Consider the following 17,419-nt stretch of genomic DNA (forward strand, 5'->3'; position numbering starts at 1 on the left):
GTAGAGAAAACACAGTGCTGTTCCGGAGAAAAGGTCTGCATGCAGGTTTGATCGGGTTTATTGTAAATGATACCAATCAATTTAAAAGTTCTTCAGCCGTCTGATCCATTGGATCAACTCCGCACACCTCTACATACGACTGCACGTTGCTAGTCAGCTAGTGCCCAAGCAACTTATAAACCATTATGGTGACTCGTGAATGAAGCATGTCAATCAGCCAAATGCAGGTGTCCATGCTCTCCCTGGACAAAAAGACTTCTGTTATAATGTGTGTTGGTTTAAATCAGAGTCTTTGAATATCTGGCAGTATGCTTTCTCATCTAGATGGAGCTTTTACCTTATTGTGCCATGCTGGGTATAAAGAAACTTAAGACATGGAAAAAGCTTTCTTCAAGGACACGTAAAAACATCACGTCATAGCGCTGTTTAGCACCTTGCCTCTGCTTTAGATGTCGCCAAGGGGTTGTGTATATATCTGCTGCTCCTTTCAAGTTGGAACAACTGTGAAACCATGTAGTGCACATGAAGCAATAATCAGAGCCTCAATGTTTATCCCTCCTGAACACCTTGAGCATGACAATCTGTCATGTATCTGCCACATTTTGCCTCGTGGCTAAACTGCTCAGAGCATCTTTCCGTCCGCTAAGGCCCTGCACATACCACAGCCGCACAGCTCACGCATGCGACCGAGAGCGAGACAGCCTGGAAACCACAACAAGTAATTTTTGGATTTATGCCGGCCTGCATGTGTTGTCCCAGGCACTCCAAACTCCTGGGTCAGAGATGGAAAAGACAGGTCCTAACAGGTAGAGCTCAGATAGAGCACACGCAAAGGGTCAGAGGGCAATCCCCTGAGGTCCGCCAGGTATTTGTTCCTCCTGTTCGTCCGTGTAGATCATAAAATGTTATTTTGGAGACACGCAGCTGGCCTACTTTCTCCCTGTGCTGCAGTCTGAAACATTCACTGCCTGTAAAAATGAGTGACAGAAGTCAGGAACCTTTGGCTGATGCATGGGTTTTTGAAGTGACAAACTTCTCCTGAGACTTACGGCTCTGTCAGGCACCTTCAGTCAAACAGTCAAAACAGTGATGTGGATCGTCTCTACGACGATACTCGCGGCACAGGCATGAAGGAGTTGCAGGAGTAGCAGTCAACTGTTGTGAAGAAGGAGTACGGGAGTAAGAAGCATGTGACTTAAAAGAATTGAACACTTAAAGCACACTTGCACACTCACCTCGCAGCGCAGCGCGTTAGATCATCAAACAGAGATTAAAAAGGTTTAGGACTCAGTGGAGCTGAACGTTCACGAAACAAACTGAAACGCTGTATTTGAGCGTCTTTGATGTCGCACATAAATCCCTCGTGGTCGAACATTAAAGAATAATAAATCTCAGGGCTCAGTGATTACCGACACGCTTAACTGATACTTATGTACCCCTGAGTTAGACCGCCCCTCGGTGCTCCTCTCACCACAACAGTCGGCTGCTCGTCTGCGGTGTCTTGTCAACGCACGCACGGGAAGAAGACGTGTACAAAAACAAGTGTTTAAATCAGCAGATAAGAAGAGAAGTTCGATTCTGCTCATCTTGAGAAGTGTTTAATTGAAAGAAAAGCAGCCGCCATGAATCACTTAACAGGCTGACACACCTGCCCGCGAGGCCAAAACATGTCAAGGCATAAACTAGAGTTTCATTAATGTAGTAATGGTTTTCAGAGCTGCACAAGACCACTGCTGGGGCTGGATGCTTTGTTTATTACCGATTCATCTGCAGATTATTGTTTCAAGTAATTGATTCATCATTTTGCCTATAAAACATAAGAAAACAGAGAAATGATGTTCATTAATTTATCCTTATGGAGCTGGAGTCATTGTGCAATTTTCAGCTGAAACCCAAATAGTTTCATTAGTTTAGTTTTCTGTGATAAATACTCAATTTATTGGCTGTTAAATGCAGCTGTTGAGAAGACACTAACATCTTGTGATAACTTTATGTTCCAAAATCAAGTTGGTGTTTTGTTGACTTTGATACTGTTTGAGTCATTAGACGTACAGCAGGTTAAACATGCTGCTGCTTTGGCTTCACCACTGAAAAGTACAGTTGACTCCTGGTAGAAAAAGGAAACGTACTCGCTTCTCAATTGCAGTACTGTAATGCTCCTTATTCCACGGTTCACTCCAAACTTCAGTCGGATTCTTAACGACTTCATGGAAACATTGGAGGTTTGTGAAAGGAGGTTAAACTCTTAAACATCACATCATAGAGGTCTGTGTGCGGTTAGTCCTTTGTCATTAAAGGGGACATTTTTTTTTACCTCCTCTGGTCCCAGGAAAACCACACCACGTCCGAATGACAGATCCTCTTAACAGCTACCACGGCCACAATTACAGAGCTCCAGGAAGAAAGTGGTACCCAAAGCTGGCACTGAGGATGTTTGAAAGAGGAAGAGGCGTGGAGGTTATTGGATGCTTCCCGGTGTAGGTCAGTGCGGTGAACCAGACGGGAAGATGTTTCGCCAGAGCGGGCACTTCGACAAGTAACGTGTGGTCTTCTTTGATTTTGACTTATTATATTGTTGCAGCTGTGTTTTAGTAACATGATGAAGGACATATTTTCAACCTCATAAACATCCAGCAGCACATCTGGGCTTTTATTGATGTAGCAGGAGATTAACAGCAGGGGGCAATGTTGAACTTGAGCTGATGCCTTCAGAGAAGAAGAGGAGACAGAAATATATCACACGTCCTGTTTGAACGGTTTTTAATGTCCCAGTCAGTCGTGTCGTCCTAATTTTTCCCGCTAATGTTAACGTTCTCTTATTCACACAAAAGCTTTGCCTCCTAAAATAGGGAAAAAAGCCTTCTGCTTCATACTTTTACAACTAATTTACAAATTCATTAACACCTGAAGAATAAGAGTGATCCTAATAATGCTGTTGTTGCCAGGAGTGATCACACCTGGCACGCAAAGTGAGCAAACCCCTCATTCCTGCTCTTGTTTTCCCGCAGTCTACCTGTGAATGTTACACATCACAGAGACAGGAGTCTGGCAGAGCAGCATTATAATGAAACCTTAGAACTAAAGTACTTACACAATGTAGACACAGTGACCCGCACCGCAGAGGTAATGCTCGGATAAAACACTTTAAATGCATCTTTGGGATTCTCATGATATCTGAGAACGTCCGTGTGAAATCCACCAGGAGTTATGAGCTCCATAAAATAGCTTTTTTTGTGAGCTCGTGTGAGCGTATTTCACCGGTTTATCTGTTTCAGTTGCCAGAAACAGGAAAGAAGAGTTTATTTGTGTAGCGCCGTTTTAACAACACGGCAAACTGACCGTAAGAAAACAGTTTTAAGGGTCAGTTATCTCAGAGGTCAAAGGTGAGGATGTGTTTCCTGCGAGAGAGTGTGAAGAAAACTGTCAGTTCCACTTTTGGTTTGCCGGTCGGACGAGATGCTATCACGACCCGTCCCCCTGCCACATGTGCAAGCCCGCCGTCTCACTCGAACGCGTCTCACCGATCCTCCAGCCGATCCTCGTCTTTATAGCACCTGGTAAATGAAAGCAGCTGTGAGGACAGCAGGGAACGCAACCAGTAATGAACCCTAGCGAGGCACGTTATTACCCCGGGAGGCACTCGGATCAGGGCCCTAAAAGGAAACAGGTTAGGCTCTCCTCCACCTCCTGATCCTCGATGAATCCTGCAATTTTCCGGCCCGTGACCCCCTGAGATAACATCGGAGGTCTGGCGATTTCTTGTCGGCCAATCGGAGCCTACTGAGACCTCATCCCCCCCCCGTCCCCCCTACTGGGAGCAGTGGCTGCCGTCCTTATCGCAGGAAGTCACACAATACAGCGGAGGAATGTAAACCCAGAGGCGTGCTGCAGCTGAACTCGCAGGCACACAATCGAGAGGTTTAGTTCAGTTTTATTTTGTTTTTAATACTTTAACTGATTGCTTTGGAACTGAGAGTCCACTGCAGAGAAATACACGAGTTTACCCGTTTTACTGATGTCCAGAAGACATAACAGCACTGAGAGAACTAATTTGTTATCTTCACAGAACAATGCACAGAAAATCCACCTTCATACTAACACGAGGAAGACGTATTAGACACGCCCCCAGGGTTTCCATCATAAGACCCTAACACGCTCAAGTCCTGACTGTTGGTTATTCACTTAGTTACCTGCCTAAATGACAATCACACCCAGTAAATGTTTGGCATTTGCAGTGTGTCTCTAATGATGTTTCAGCCGAGGTGGTCCACCTCCGTTATATAACACCACAGGAAGCCCTGAACACACCGCAGTAAAACACAAAACCACTAACTGCAACCTCTTAAGTGAGCATCCTGTTAAATCAGCTCTTCTTTAAGTTTAACACAGCTGTTAGTGCTGAGGCTATTAGTCATGTGATACTTATAGTCTCAATTCAATACTAGCATGTCCATATATTAAGGGTTACTGGTTGTTGGTCAGTGTAATAATTCCCCCCGTCCAAATTCACTGCAAAGAAGTCTTTTTAAAAGTAACGGGCGACACAATCCACACATCCTCCTTGCTTTACATAAAGATGAATTCTAAAGTTGAGCCTAATCTGAGGCTTTACGTTACAGCGTCTTTTAATACCTAATTTCTGCTGAAGCCTCACGTTAGCTTCACCTTTACGATTCCTTTCACACAGAACGGGTACTGTAGATTTTAACCGATAACTCTCAATGGACATAAAGGCATGTGAGCATTGCTCTAGATAGACGAGATCAAGTTATCATTTAACTATCACTTTAATGATCAACAGAAAGTCAGAACAAAACAAAACGGGGTGCCAGTTAAGTTCAGCGGTTAAATCGAGTCCTCGATGCGGCAGCCCAGGGTGTGACTCCCATCGTAGGCCCCTTGCTGCCTGTCTTCCCCACTCTCTCTTCCCCTGTTTCCAACACCACTGTCCTCTCTCAGTAAAAGCATGATAAAGGCCAAAAAAAAGTCAACAAAATTATTTGCAATTCTCTGTTTTTTAGCACCATGAAGTGAACATCTAACCTTTAAGGTGTCACCTCAGGCTTTGGGAAATTGGAATGGGCATTTTATTTACTACTTTCAGACATTAAAAAGATTTAAAGGTTGAAGGAAGCGTGTACACAGTTTGCTTGTGGATAGAGTCAGCATTTGTGCTAAGCTAGGCTAGCCAGCTGCTGCAGTTAGCTTAATTATTAGTAAATGATATGAGAGTTGATGTCGAATGAAATGAAAAAGTGTATTCCCCAAAATATCAAAATAGTAACATAGCAGCTGATATTAAAACCATTCCATGAAACTTTACAAATGTTTGGAATGAACAGACTCTCGCTGTTTAAACGACATGACAGGTTTTGCAAAGGTGCTCTCGTCATGTTTGTCCTGACATTCCAACGTCTGCTGACCGGTTGCAAAGAGGACTCTTGTGCCACATATATCATACGTATCCCATCAGCCCCCACATGGTGTAACTGTCCCGTGTGAGTCTCCCTGCATGGGTTCGACCCCGAGCTCTGACCTTTGACTCAGACCTGGGGCATGAATTCAGCTGCAGACACACAGCTACAGTTCTGCCATCTGATCTCTTTTTGGGAAAACGTGCACATGCCTCCCCCCTCACAATGTCCGACCCCATCCCCTCACCCCCCTACAGGAGGCTCAGGTCGGGGAGAGGAAACCTTGGAGACGTGATTCTCTGAAACAGTGTTGATCTTTTAACACCTTACCTGTGTTTTACCTCAGCTCTTGTTTCACTCCTTTTCGATGCGTCTGATCGCTCTGCTGGAGGATCAGCGTGGTGACGGATTGATGGATGGTACATCTCAACGTTGCCCCCCGGAGTCGGGTGAAGCGGCAGCCTCCAGACTCTGCTGACTGCAGAGGTCGTTGAGTTTAACAATCAGAGAGGAGACTTTAATGCCTCTCTTTTTTGGTTTATTTAGCAGATATTTGAAACTGTTTTGTGATCTGTGGAAGAAAACACTTTATCGCTCCCCCCTGTAGACGTTCAGTTTCCACTGCTGCGTCAAGTATTCTGCTCCTGACCCGAAGCAGTTCAACATTCCTGCTCTCTTATTGGGCAGAAAGACTCGGAGAGTGATGAGCGTGACTCTGACCCTGGGCAGACCCCTGCTCTTGGTGCTGCACAGGTGTGTGGCCTTGGGGGGGAGAGGCGGGAGCTAGACTTTCTCATGCACATACAACACAGCATGCACTCCTGATGCAGAAGAGTGTCCCTCGGGGCGTTTAATCCTCTGGACTTCAGGTCACATCTTACTCAGTCAGCATCACTTGTCAGCTCTAGTCCGGTTGTGTCTGCATATTTTTGTTCCGTCCTGCTGCTTGTTATGCGAGTTAAATGATCTGGACTAAAAGTCAATCATGCTCATGTGGTGTCAGGTTCAAATTAATTAGGTAAGCATCCCAAATTGGACATTTAGCTACAATTTATTTAGTCTGGATGAGAATAAAGTGGATTAATGGAGGAATAAAGTGATTAGGGTTTATGCTTCATAGTATAATGAACTCTATTATTAATGAAAAAGTAATATTTAATACATATTGTGTGTCTTTGAGGTTTCATGACAGTTGGCGATAGAAAGAGTGCTCTGTTTTCGGTGCGAACACTTCCAGATGTTGTAAACCGAGAGAGAAATTGTTTAATTGGCCGCCTGGCATCGCAACGCAGCGAAAATTAGCCAGAGGGGGGAAAATGTCCTATAAAGCAATTTTCTTTGCATTCAGACTCGTCCTCTGTACAGTAACTGCTCTTTTATGGACATGGAGAAAGTTTACAAGCCGATTAGTGCCAGGCGAATGCTCCCTCCTCATTTCCTCCACGGACTTCAGTTTTCAGTCCAAGATTCCTCCTGCTGGCACGGCGAGGAGAAACAGCCCAGTGTCGTCAAGTCTGCAGCTCCTCTGTGAGCGTAATCTCTCCTGACAAACCCCCATATGTAGGAAATTTTAACGCAGCCAACGTGGAGCTGTGTCTTAAAACTGCAGCGTGAAGCCGAACGTCCTGCAACACATTGCTCTTTTTTCCTTTCCAATTGTAATACCTCCTCATTACGCAGGAGCTCTGCAGCTCACATTATGCTACATGCACAACTGTCAGCACCTGCGTCTGACCCCAGTCATTATGTGCAGTTTGGGAACAGGAGGGGGAGATTTTATCGGGTTTTATGATGACAGGTTTGGCAGGATGTTAAGCTGATGGAAATGAAATGGAAAAACTGTGACTTCTTGTGGAAGTGATTGTCCGAAAGCTCGTCCTGGTTCAGGTGGAGGAAGTTGGGGGCAATGAGGGCAACATGTTACATCTGCTTTTCTGTCTTTGTCCCACTTAATTTAACACTTGATTTATTTTCATTGTGTTCTGGATGTATGAAGTGTTTTCCTTCTTGAAGCCGGTGCTGAGGAGACGAGTTTCAGGATGGAAGCACAGACAGTTTCCTGCAGTCATTTCCAAGCTCTTTGCACACATCCAAAAGCTTCGTCCAAATATATTCACGGAAAACATTTCAGACTGAATCAGACTGACATGCTCACTTTCTCCTCAAAGAAGGTTAACGCCAGATTCACCAAAACACAAAGCTCTTTAAACATGTTTGACTGTTGAACCACAGCAGCTCTTTGTTCTCCCTGATTCTGCTTTTGATTGTGGACTTCATAAGAGTAGGATTAACTTTGTCTTCTTTCCCTCCCTGTCAGATGTGAATGAGTGTGAGGAGACCAATGGAGGCTGTGAGGCTCTCTGCTGCAACACCATTGGGAGCTTCTACTGCAGGTGTCCTCCCGGGCTGAAGCTCAATGAAGATGGAAAAACATGTGAAGGTGAGTGGAAAGTAAGTGTTTGTTTGTGAAGCCGGACCATCCATCCATCCTATCCCAGCTGTCATTGCGTGACAAATAAGCCCCTTTTACACTGCCACTTCAAGGCGGGATTATTACGCCTCTGTTACATTTTGTCTTCTATGTAAAACACACGGAGGCACAACAGTGGGGCGAAGTCGTTCCACTTCTGAGCCGGTATCAGAAGTAGTAACAGAAGCGTAACAGAGGCGAAACAGCGTCTGTGTAAACGGTAAAGCCGGCAGGGCGGAACATCGCTGTGTGTGTGTGTGTGTATGTGAAGCACGCGCTTTGCTTAAACCTCACTCACGATTTGCTTCCACACCGCCGGAACACTGTGTAAAATCAATGTAAAAAAGGGCTGTAGAGACATACAACCTTTGACACTCATATTCACATTTAAGGGCAATTTGAGAGTCACCAATGAGCCTAACGAGCATGTCCTTGGATTGTGGGAGGAAGCTCTAGTACCTGAAGGGAACCCACGCATGCACAGGGAGAACTCTACACAGAAAGGGCCCCTACGTCCAAACAGGGATTTGAACCAGGAACCTTCTAGCTGTGAGGCAACTGCACCGTACATCTCCTAGTGCTAGATGATCATATATACATAACTTCAAGCAAATATTCTTAAATATCTTTTGGAAACAATCAAGAGAAGAATTTTCAATGTCACATTCATGAAACATTCGTTGAAAAAAACACAGATTGGAAATGCCTTGAAATTAAGCACAAACGGCCGCTTTGACTCAAGGATGAACTGAATCGATTTCAGAGTTAAAAGGTCAAAGGTTAAGGTAGCTGTGACTTCACATCCATCCCATTCAACTGACCGTGTTATCTCAGCAACACCTGGAGGAAATTTGATCACTTCAGGTTTAGAGAACGACATAATCCACAACTGATTGGTTAAATCTGTGTGGGATCTACCCCTCATTTTCCTGGTGTTATGTCTCTCCTGACTGATTGTGAGGCTACCTCTCATGTTTAATGTGGGCCGACTACATCCATTGTTTCATTTTTAGGATAATGTATTCTTTTAAATATATCCCTCGGGCCTGTTGGAGATACAGATGAGTGAATGTAGATTCTGCTACCAGTAAACACCTCAACATTTCAGCTCAAGTGAACCACAGGACCAGCTCTTTTAAACTCGTATAAAGTCAATGTTTTCATGAGTCAGACTGTGAGTGGATGAAAGAGCAGCTACCAGTCCATCATCTCTGAAACGCCAATCACCAAATCAGAGCTTCTCCTCAAGATTTTCCCACGAGATTTCTTTTTGCTCCATCATATTTTGATGTTTCTGATTAGGAGATCTCTGCCAGTGGTTGGTGTAATCACAATAATGATTCCTCTGTGCTGCAGCCAAGCCCAGAGGAGAGACAAGGAGAGACATGGAGTGCTCTGCGGAGTGGCTGTCTGCTGGAGGAAGCAGCGAGAGATCTGATCCCGGTCACGGTTATTAGCAGAGCTGATGGGAACGTTGTCACAGCTGGCTTTCATAGCTCTCTGCCCCGCACTGCTGCTCTGTAACGTAGGAAAGCAGCTACCGCGGCATTAGCGTCATAATTGTCTGTAATTGGCAGTAGCATTAAAAGAGGTAAAAGAGGCTGGATGGATGTTGTGGCTGTTGAAGTCGGCGCTGCGTGTGCGGTGCTGCGTCTGCAGAAAGTGATCAGCTTTACTTCTGCGTGACCGCCTGTAGGTGGGGGGGCTGCAGGATCAAAACCCGCGAGATGCTTTCATTTAGCAGTTTAAGTAAATGGCTCTGTGGAGCTGGATCATGCACAACCACATTAATACTTTTTGGGGAATCCTATCCTTGGCAACATGCTACTTAATGAAAGACATCTGCTGCATGATTTTAATATGCCATCACTGCTGGCATGAGCAGGAACAAACAAATACATCCTTTGTTCAGTTCAAAAACCCGAAAAAATTATAATCTAATCCTGGTGGAGTCGGTGCATTCCATTTCCTTTATGCATCTATTTGTTATTTAAATGCAGAATATGCAGCACTGATACAAATGGCAGTCATCAAACTGAAGGAGGCCAACAATAACTGCTGTCATGCTGAGTGCTGTGCTGTGCAGTGTCAACATTTTAGCCGTCATGCTAAATGAACTTTACCGCTCAGACCAACATGAGCGTGAAGGTGGGAGTGATGGTCTGCCAGCCGTGGCACCTGTCTTAATAGAGAGCTCTGCCCAGAATCAACATCTATTAGATGCTCTTGTTAACTCTGAGCGCAGGAGAGTTCCCGTAATGACTTCATTAAGAAAACCACCTCGGATTTTTTCTTGGATTCTTTTCTGGTATTTTATTCAGATTGTCTAAACTCTGGCGCGGCGTTTTACAGCTCTGGCTCTGCGCCTATCATCTGTCCTCCATGCTTCAGCTGCATGCTGTTCTCCTCACCTGGCTGGCATCTTCGTGCACATGATCTTGTGGTCTGCACAAGTATGCATTTTTCGGGTGTCATAAAAACGATCCGTACCAGTTTCTGCCGGTCCGTCTAAGCTTGAGGTCTTGTCAGATGCTTGTGGCCTGATGTAATGATGCTGCAGGTGTCTGTTAGATAAGCTTTAATGTCGCGTTATTGAGACGAAAGCCCACAGTCATTGTATCCTGCAGAGATCTCTAAGGGCCATTTAGGTGAAGCTGACCATGAACACGCTCTTCATAAGCTGTGTCGTGGTCCTGCTGCTGCGCTTGTGCGTACGTGTTGGCAGCGGATCAGAGCGCACAGTGTTCGCTCCTGAGCAGACGGTTTCACAGCGAGCCTCATTCCTTTCTCAGATGTTTGGATTATAAATCCAGAATGTGACTTCTGGCACGTCAAATTTGGCTTAACTTTGGTGGCAAAATGGGTCAGCATCAATAGGGAAATATAGGTAGCTCATCTTGTGTGTTCTCCTGCTTTATTCTTTAACGAGTGAGTGATGTGCGCTCGTAAATCTCCCTGTTTATCTCACAACAATTTAAGGAGACAGTGAAATGAGTGAAATGTAGTAAATCATTGAGGGAAAGACATCATTCACAGTTAAATGCAGAGTCTGTGCTAGTTGTACTTTTGAGTGTAAGAGAGGTTCAGGGTGAGAGAGAAGTGTGGGGAAAAGGGGGAGAGAGAGAGAGAGAGAGGAGGATCTTTAATGATGGACCTTTAGAAGGGAGGGTGAAAGAGAGGGAGATGGAGAGAAAAATCAGGAGGCAGAGGGAATAAGAAGCAGTTACCGTGTTACATCAGAGCAGCATTCAGCACCTGGAGGACTGAGTGTTTACAGCTCATGTCCTGACTGAAAATTTTACATTGTTTGATTTTTAAAGTATTTTTCTTGAAGTCTTTGAGGCTTCACGTTTCCCTCTCAGCCATGGCTCTGCCATCAGGATGCTGGATTTTCTGCCTGCTGTTAATTGAAGCGATGGCACGTGTGACATTAGCTGCAAACTATCCACCCAGTTACTATAGAAGGATTTGCTATAGGCCACACTGTTACCATGGATACCAGGGCTACAACCTGGGCTACCTGTCGGCAGGTGAGTGATGCAGAGGGTGCTGTTGAAACAGAGATTTAATGCTTGCACTTTGGGTCTGTGCAGATGAGCTTTAATTTGTGAAACCTATTTAGCCAACTAACAGCGATGAAGTAGTTTTATTTTGTAGTAAATTAATTGAGGAACTTTGTGTTTATTTTGGCACCCCCTGTGGACAAAGCTGTACCTCTCATCTCTTTGCTGATACATGCTAAAGTGGTGGTTTAACAAAAAATCTCATCCTGCTTTCTTTAACAGTCACATGTATCACTCACTTTAAATTTCTGCTCTGGAAAATGTAAACAAAGGCAGCGTGCAGTTAATCGCTTCGTCTGACACCTACCCCTCCGGCAGCAGTTTTAGGCATTAAAAATGTCTGTATAGAAATAATCAATCTTGTCGCTGATGGTCTGGTTTGCTTTTGTAGGTCATATAGAGTCATCAGGATTAATTTCAGTCTGTTTCATAACTGGTGAAAAATTCCTCACAGGAGCTTTAACTCTTAAAAAATAGTAGAAAATGCTGCCATGTATATTTATATATTTTTTGAACACATGTACATATTTGGTGCCTATCTTTGTCATATAATAATATAATGTATAATAATTATAGTATCCAGTAGGACTGGATAAGCAGGGAGTTATTGACAGTAGTCAGAGTATCTGTTTGCATCTCTCCACAGCCAGACTGGTGAATCAATCTCCCTGATAATGTGTCTGCTGCTCGTGCTGTCTGGCACTCTGCTGATAGCTTCTGTCTCTGATCAGAGGAGAGGAGGAAAACTTTTATCAGCACATATTAGAGCACATAAAAACATGAATCATGAGAGAAGAGAAGCTGTGTAATGCTAGCACAAACATGGCTGCAGCCTCGACTGATCATTTCGCTGTTATTAAATATGTTTCATGTTTGGCAGCGCTGCAGCGCTCGGGGATAAATGCACATGACGGAGCGTGTTTACATTCATCATTAGCGTAATGCAGATAATCCTTCTGATCAGCTGTGTTTCTTACAGAGGTAATTCTTGGAGATAAATCAAGACTGTTCAGAAAACATTTATCTTGTGCGCTATAAACAAATCACCTTTCGGAAACGGACCAAAACAGTTTTTCCATGAGGACGACACAGTGCTGTAGGTGGCTGCGGGCAGAGAATTAATGAGTCTTCTGTAAGAGCCAACGTCTGCTGAGGTTTTGGCTCCGAGCTCGGGGTGCAGGATCATGTTCTGGAAGTGGAAACCAGGCTGGGAGGGATTCACTGACTCGGCGCTGCAGCAGGCAGAGGAACAGCAGCTCCACAGCGCTGGATCGGTTTCATGACAAACCAAACCAAAGGACGGCATGCAGCCTGGATGGAAAAACCAAGAGGGACGGCTCCTGCCAGCTTTCCTGGACCAAAGTGGAGATAAAGTTTGGCAGCAGAGAGGCGAAGAAGAGGAAAGTTTAGACGCTCGTTTCTGCCCCACACACTATATTTGAATATGTTGGGGTTATTAGTGGGAGTAGATGGGTTCAGCTGAGGGGTATTTGTGTAGTTTAGCTGTCCTGGGCAGGTTTTACTGGAGCCATTAAGCAAGAAGATTTAAGTCCTTATATGCTCACACACTGCAGTTTTGTTCTTATCCTAATCCTATCCTTCATTTTATTACAGAGTCGTGTTTCATGTTTCACTTTAACCACTGAGATTTCATAATTTCCAGCTCTGTGCTTCATGTTCTATAACATCAGGGTCTTATATAGAGCGGATATAAGGGTAAATCACAGGTTATATAGTGTTTGTGTGTACTCCTATTGCGATACAATAAGGACAGTGATGTGGTGTGCACAATGAAACTCTTCTAACCCCCCTGCTCCCTCCATCCCACACAGCCTGTCACGAGCCCTGTGGAGGCCAAACTGTCTTCCCATGTTGAACAGATTTGAACTGGCCACAAGAAACATCGTGTAAAGCTGCCATAGCCAATATTTACATAATGACTCTAGCTGAGTATGTGCGAGGTGAAAGGGTCGCTTGTAGTGATGAACCCAAAGAGAATAAGTGCTCGGCAGTTTATCTTAACTCTACTGAATATTATTCAAATTTTTAACTTTACTATCGTTTTTGACCTTGAATGCTCCCATCAGTCACATTCCAGCAGCAGCAGCAGGCGGCTGATTTCATCAAAACAGATGCTCCGGCACATTCTCTGTGCGCTACCTGCCCGACACAAAACAGCTGAAACATGTAGCTAGGAACAAGCTGGTGGACATAGTGGCACATTTAGATATCAAAGAGTAAAGCCCCTTTTACACTGCCAGTTAAATGTGGGATTATTATGCCTCTGTTACGCTTTGTCTTCTATGAGTGGGGTGAAGTCGTTCCACCTCTGAGCTGGCATCGGAGGTAGTAACGGATGCGTAACAGGCGGAGGCGGCAGAGCTGAACAGCGCTGTGTGTGTATGTGAAGCACGCGCTGTTTGTTTACACCTTGCACACATTTTGCTGGAACGGCATGTACAAACACACACTGGGGTGGCTTTACGCCGGCGTTGCTAGGTCCAATGTAAAATGGCAAAGGCGACATGACGGCGGAGCTTCATTACGGCGCTGAGGCGGAACCGCAGTGTAAAAAGGGCTTATGATACTTTCCCCAGAAGTAGGTGGAGACCAAAAACAGAGCAAAAAGCAGAGTGAACATTGGACTAAGGTGGCCAAAAACAGAATGCCAAATATGTGCTAATCATCATTATCATTAATTTATTTCATATGGCTCCACAAGTTCACCATATTAACTTAAAGTTGATTGAATGATTAAGCCGTATTCTGTGTGTCTCTGCTGTCCCTGTCAAATAATGGCCCAACTGTGAATAACAAAATCAATGATATAAAAGTTAATGACGCCAAAATCAAAGTCACAATTCGACACGATGTAATGACAGTTTGGCAGAGTTAATGTTCTTCAGTTTGGTGGTAAAAATGTAGATATTTAGGAGCATCATGAGACTGTTAGCATGTGCCTGTCTATCCTTATACATGGTTAACAAGTCTAAGACACCCTGCAGACACCAGCCGATCTCAGAACTGACCCTCACAGACAGACAACTTGTATCACACTCATATCTAAGCACAAGTGTAACTTTCCCCTAACGAGTCCTTTTATGGTCCGTGGGAGGAAACTGCGAGAGATGGCGCTGACTGTATATACGTCTTAATGTAAAGATTATAGTTCCCACTATGGGTACAAGATTGTCTGTTTGTTTTTAGAGGAGGGGGTTTACACTGTGATGGATGGTGAGAAATTATGAACAGGGTTTATTTATGCTGAACTATTTAAAGCCGTGTTTACAGGACAGTTAGTGAAGACAAATGTGTGCTCTGACAGTCAATGAGTTCACACTAAACAGCGGTTAAATTATTAAACATTAAAGTCTTTCAACATTTAACAAAACTAGTTTATAAAACCAGCTCTTTTTCACAGGAATTCCTCTGAATTCTTTGAATATTTTCTTGTTGAAAATATCCGCCTGGAGTCACGGCTGTGCAGAACAACACATCTCGGCCAGACGTTAAGCTTGGCGCTGACTTGTAGTTTTTATGAAGTGTGAGCTGTTTTACAGACTCCATGCAGCAGCCAGACATTCATAACCACCTTTTTTAATGTGTCGTATCATTTCAAGTCAGCAACATTTCCAGTAAGTCCACTGTGCTAATTTTAGCTCCGCTGAAGCACACAGGTAACCTGTCGCCAGCCTGGAGGTGAGTCTGGTTCGGCTTTGTGTCCTAGTTTTCCTGATGATGATGATGGAGGCAGACGGGCTGTTAGCAGAAGTCCAAACAAAGCGGAGCTTCATAAATCAGCTCAGATCTCACAGGGGGTCTGCTGTGGAACAATGTGAAAACAAATTATGAGTCTCTGACCCCTATAATAAGAAATATTTAGGAACACAGCTTGTTTCATTTGTAATCTGGTCTCACAGTGAGGCGGTCATGTTTCGCTCTCAGACGACCGAGCGCCCCCTCCTTTTATTTGTTTATGATCTAAGCGCTTGGCTGAGAGGAATGTGTATGTTTTGCATCCTCTGATTTACGTTTCCATGTGTTCGCCGCACCCAAGGGACTCTGACAAGAAGCGAAGGAATTTAAATTTGCTTTTAAATGTTCAGTAGTTGCTACCACATGGGGGATTTGTTTGTTTGAGCTGCAACGCGCTTGTTGAGTACTTCTTCTTCTCATCCATCATCTGCTTTCCTCTTGGAGTACATCTACACCTTAAGTCCTGTGTCACATTCCTCTCTCAGCTGGGAAGCTCATCTGCACTTATTATTCTCTCTCATAACCACAGGATTTAGTTAAATTGCACTAATTTCTCTCCCCTCTCTCTCCTCCTGTCTGCTCCTGTCCCCCTTCTCCCTCCTTCCCTGCAGATATTGATGAGTGCCAGGTCCATAACGGAGGCTGCCAGCACAGATGTGTGAACACCAGGGGCTCATACTACTGCGAGTGCAACCCGGGCTCTCGCCTGCATGTGGACGGCCGCACCTGCCTGGGTAAGGAACATTACCGCTTTGTCGCAGTGCTCACGCTAGAATAACACAGCTGACAGCGGCCCCGTCAGGTCTTCATAAGCATGGTGTGACTAATGTTACAATCACAGCACACACATGTTTGTCAGGCGTGCTCCACATGTAAGCTGTGAACACACATCCAGCAGACAGCGTGATTTGAGGTCTCATCCTTCCTTTAATCCAATCAGAAAGCGAGCATGAAGGCTGCCAAAGTTTCCTCTTTGTACACTGTTTCCACTAAAACTCACACAAACATAAAACACTGTTTTGGAAGATGAAGTCTGCTGGAAGCTTCTTTTATTAGTTTATTAAGTTAGTTTTATATTTCTAGTTTATCTACACATGCTTTTTGACATGTGCACTTTATCATGTAAACCACATTCATGATGAGCCCTTTGATGCTGAGAGAAAGCCGTATTGTGAGATGATCCAAATGACATTTGCTGGTTAAACCGCACTGAGTACATTTTGTGCAGTTGATATCTTGTTGAAGCAGTTTCTTTATTGGAGAACATTTCTTCTTTCTAATATCTGTGATATTAGCGGTCGCTCTATTTAATGTCTGACAGTTAGGGAAAATGGGCCTCACAGTTTCCTGGAGTCCAACATGTTATTATTGAATTGGTTAATAAGTCTGCCCAATGGTCAAAAACCCCAAACGATGCAGTTTGTGATCACATGGGACAGAGTGAGATGTTAAAAGGGAACTTTTTTTTTTCAAACAAAACTAACTGTTCCTGTTTCCTGTCACCTCTCCACCGTCTACTATTAACAAATGCACTATACTACCCTAAAAATGAATTATCTGACTAATCACTAATCAGCTTTTAGCTTATACAATATACTTAATAGTGTTACAGTACCTATAGGTATAGTGTAGCTCTAGCAGTCCTCTTTGTATCGGATAGCAGCTTTTGGTCCCTAGAATAGAGTTTTCTACGCATGCTTCGACCTTAATGTCCAGAAACAAGATGAAAAAAGGAAGAATGATGCTGTAGTATTTTATTAAAGCCCCCCTCCAGTGATAATCAACTGTTTTACCTTGTAAACATCTCCATGTGGTGTTCTTCATGTGCTACAAGACATATCGGGGACAACATAAGCAGTCATCTCCATGGCTGGGCCTGTCTGCTTTTAAACTGTAGTGTACCAAGGACAGGCTGAACAACACGTTTTCAGATTGGCAGGTTTGCGATGTCACAAACCTAAGGAGCCAATCCCGTTAATGGACGGAGTGATGCAATGCATATCATTATGTACAACCTATGGCAACCACTAAGGCGATGTGCGAGCCAGCTGTAGCCATCATCGTAATTTTTGCAAACTTATTACTGACTACCAACGTTAACGTTACTACTACTAATTACTACATTTCAAGCTGGCTAAGTTAAGCTATGTTTTGTTTTTGTAACGAAGGGGGCTGTTAGAAATGTGCATAGTGGGCGGGGCCTATGCAGATTCAGG

The 17,419-nt window shown here is 44.1% G+C and overlaps 1 protein-coding gene across 1 annotated transcript in view; it reads left to right on the forward strand.

Annotated features, from left to right (window-relative positions):
- megf6b (multiple EGF-like-domains 6b) overlaps positions 1 to 17,419 on the forward strand; it is a 58,375-nt gene that overhangs the window by 23,100 nt on the left and 17,856 nt on the right. The window contains exons 5-6 of the mRNA XM_069678823.1: positions 7,732 to 7,854; positions 15,815 to 15,937. Coding sequence (XP_069534924.1) covers positions 7,732 to 7,854; positions 15,815 to 15,937 — 246 coding nt within the window. The remainder of the gene's footprint in view (positions 1 to 7,731; positions 7,855 to 15,814; positions 15,938 to 17,419) is intronic.

Source organism: Semicossyphus pulcher, unplaced genomic scaffold (assembly GCF_022749685.1).
Source record: "Semicossyphus pulcher isolate SPU_LCO1_2020_fin unplaced genomic scaffold, fSemPul1.0.p SCAF_3, whole genome shotgun sequence".
Classification (NCBI taxonomy): Eukaryota; Metazoa; Chordata; class Actinopteri; order Labriformes; family Labridae; genus Semicossyphus; species Semicossyphus pulcher.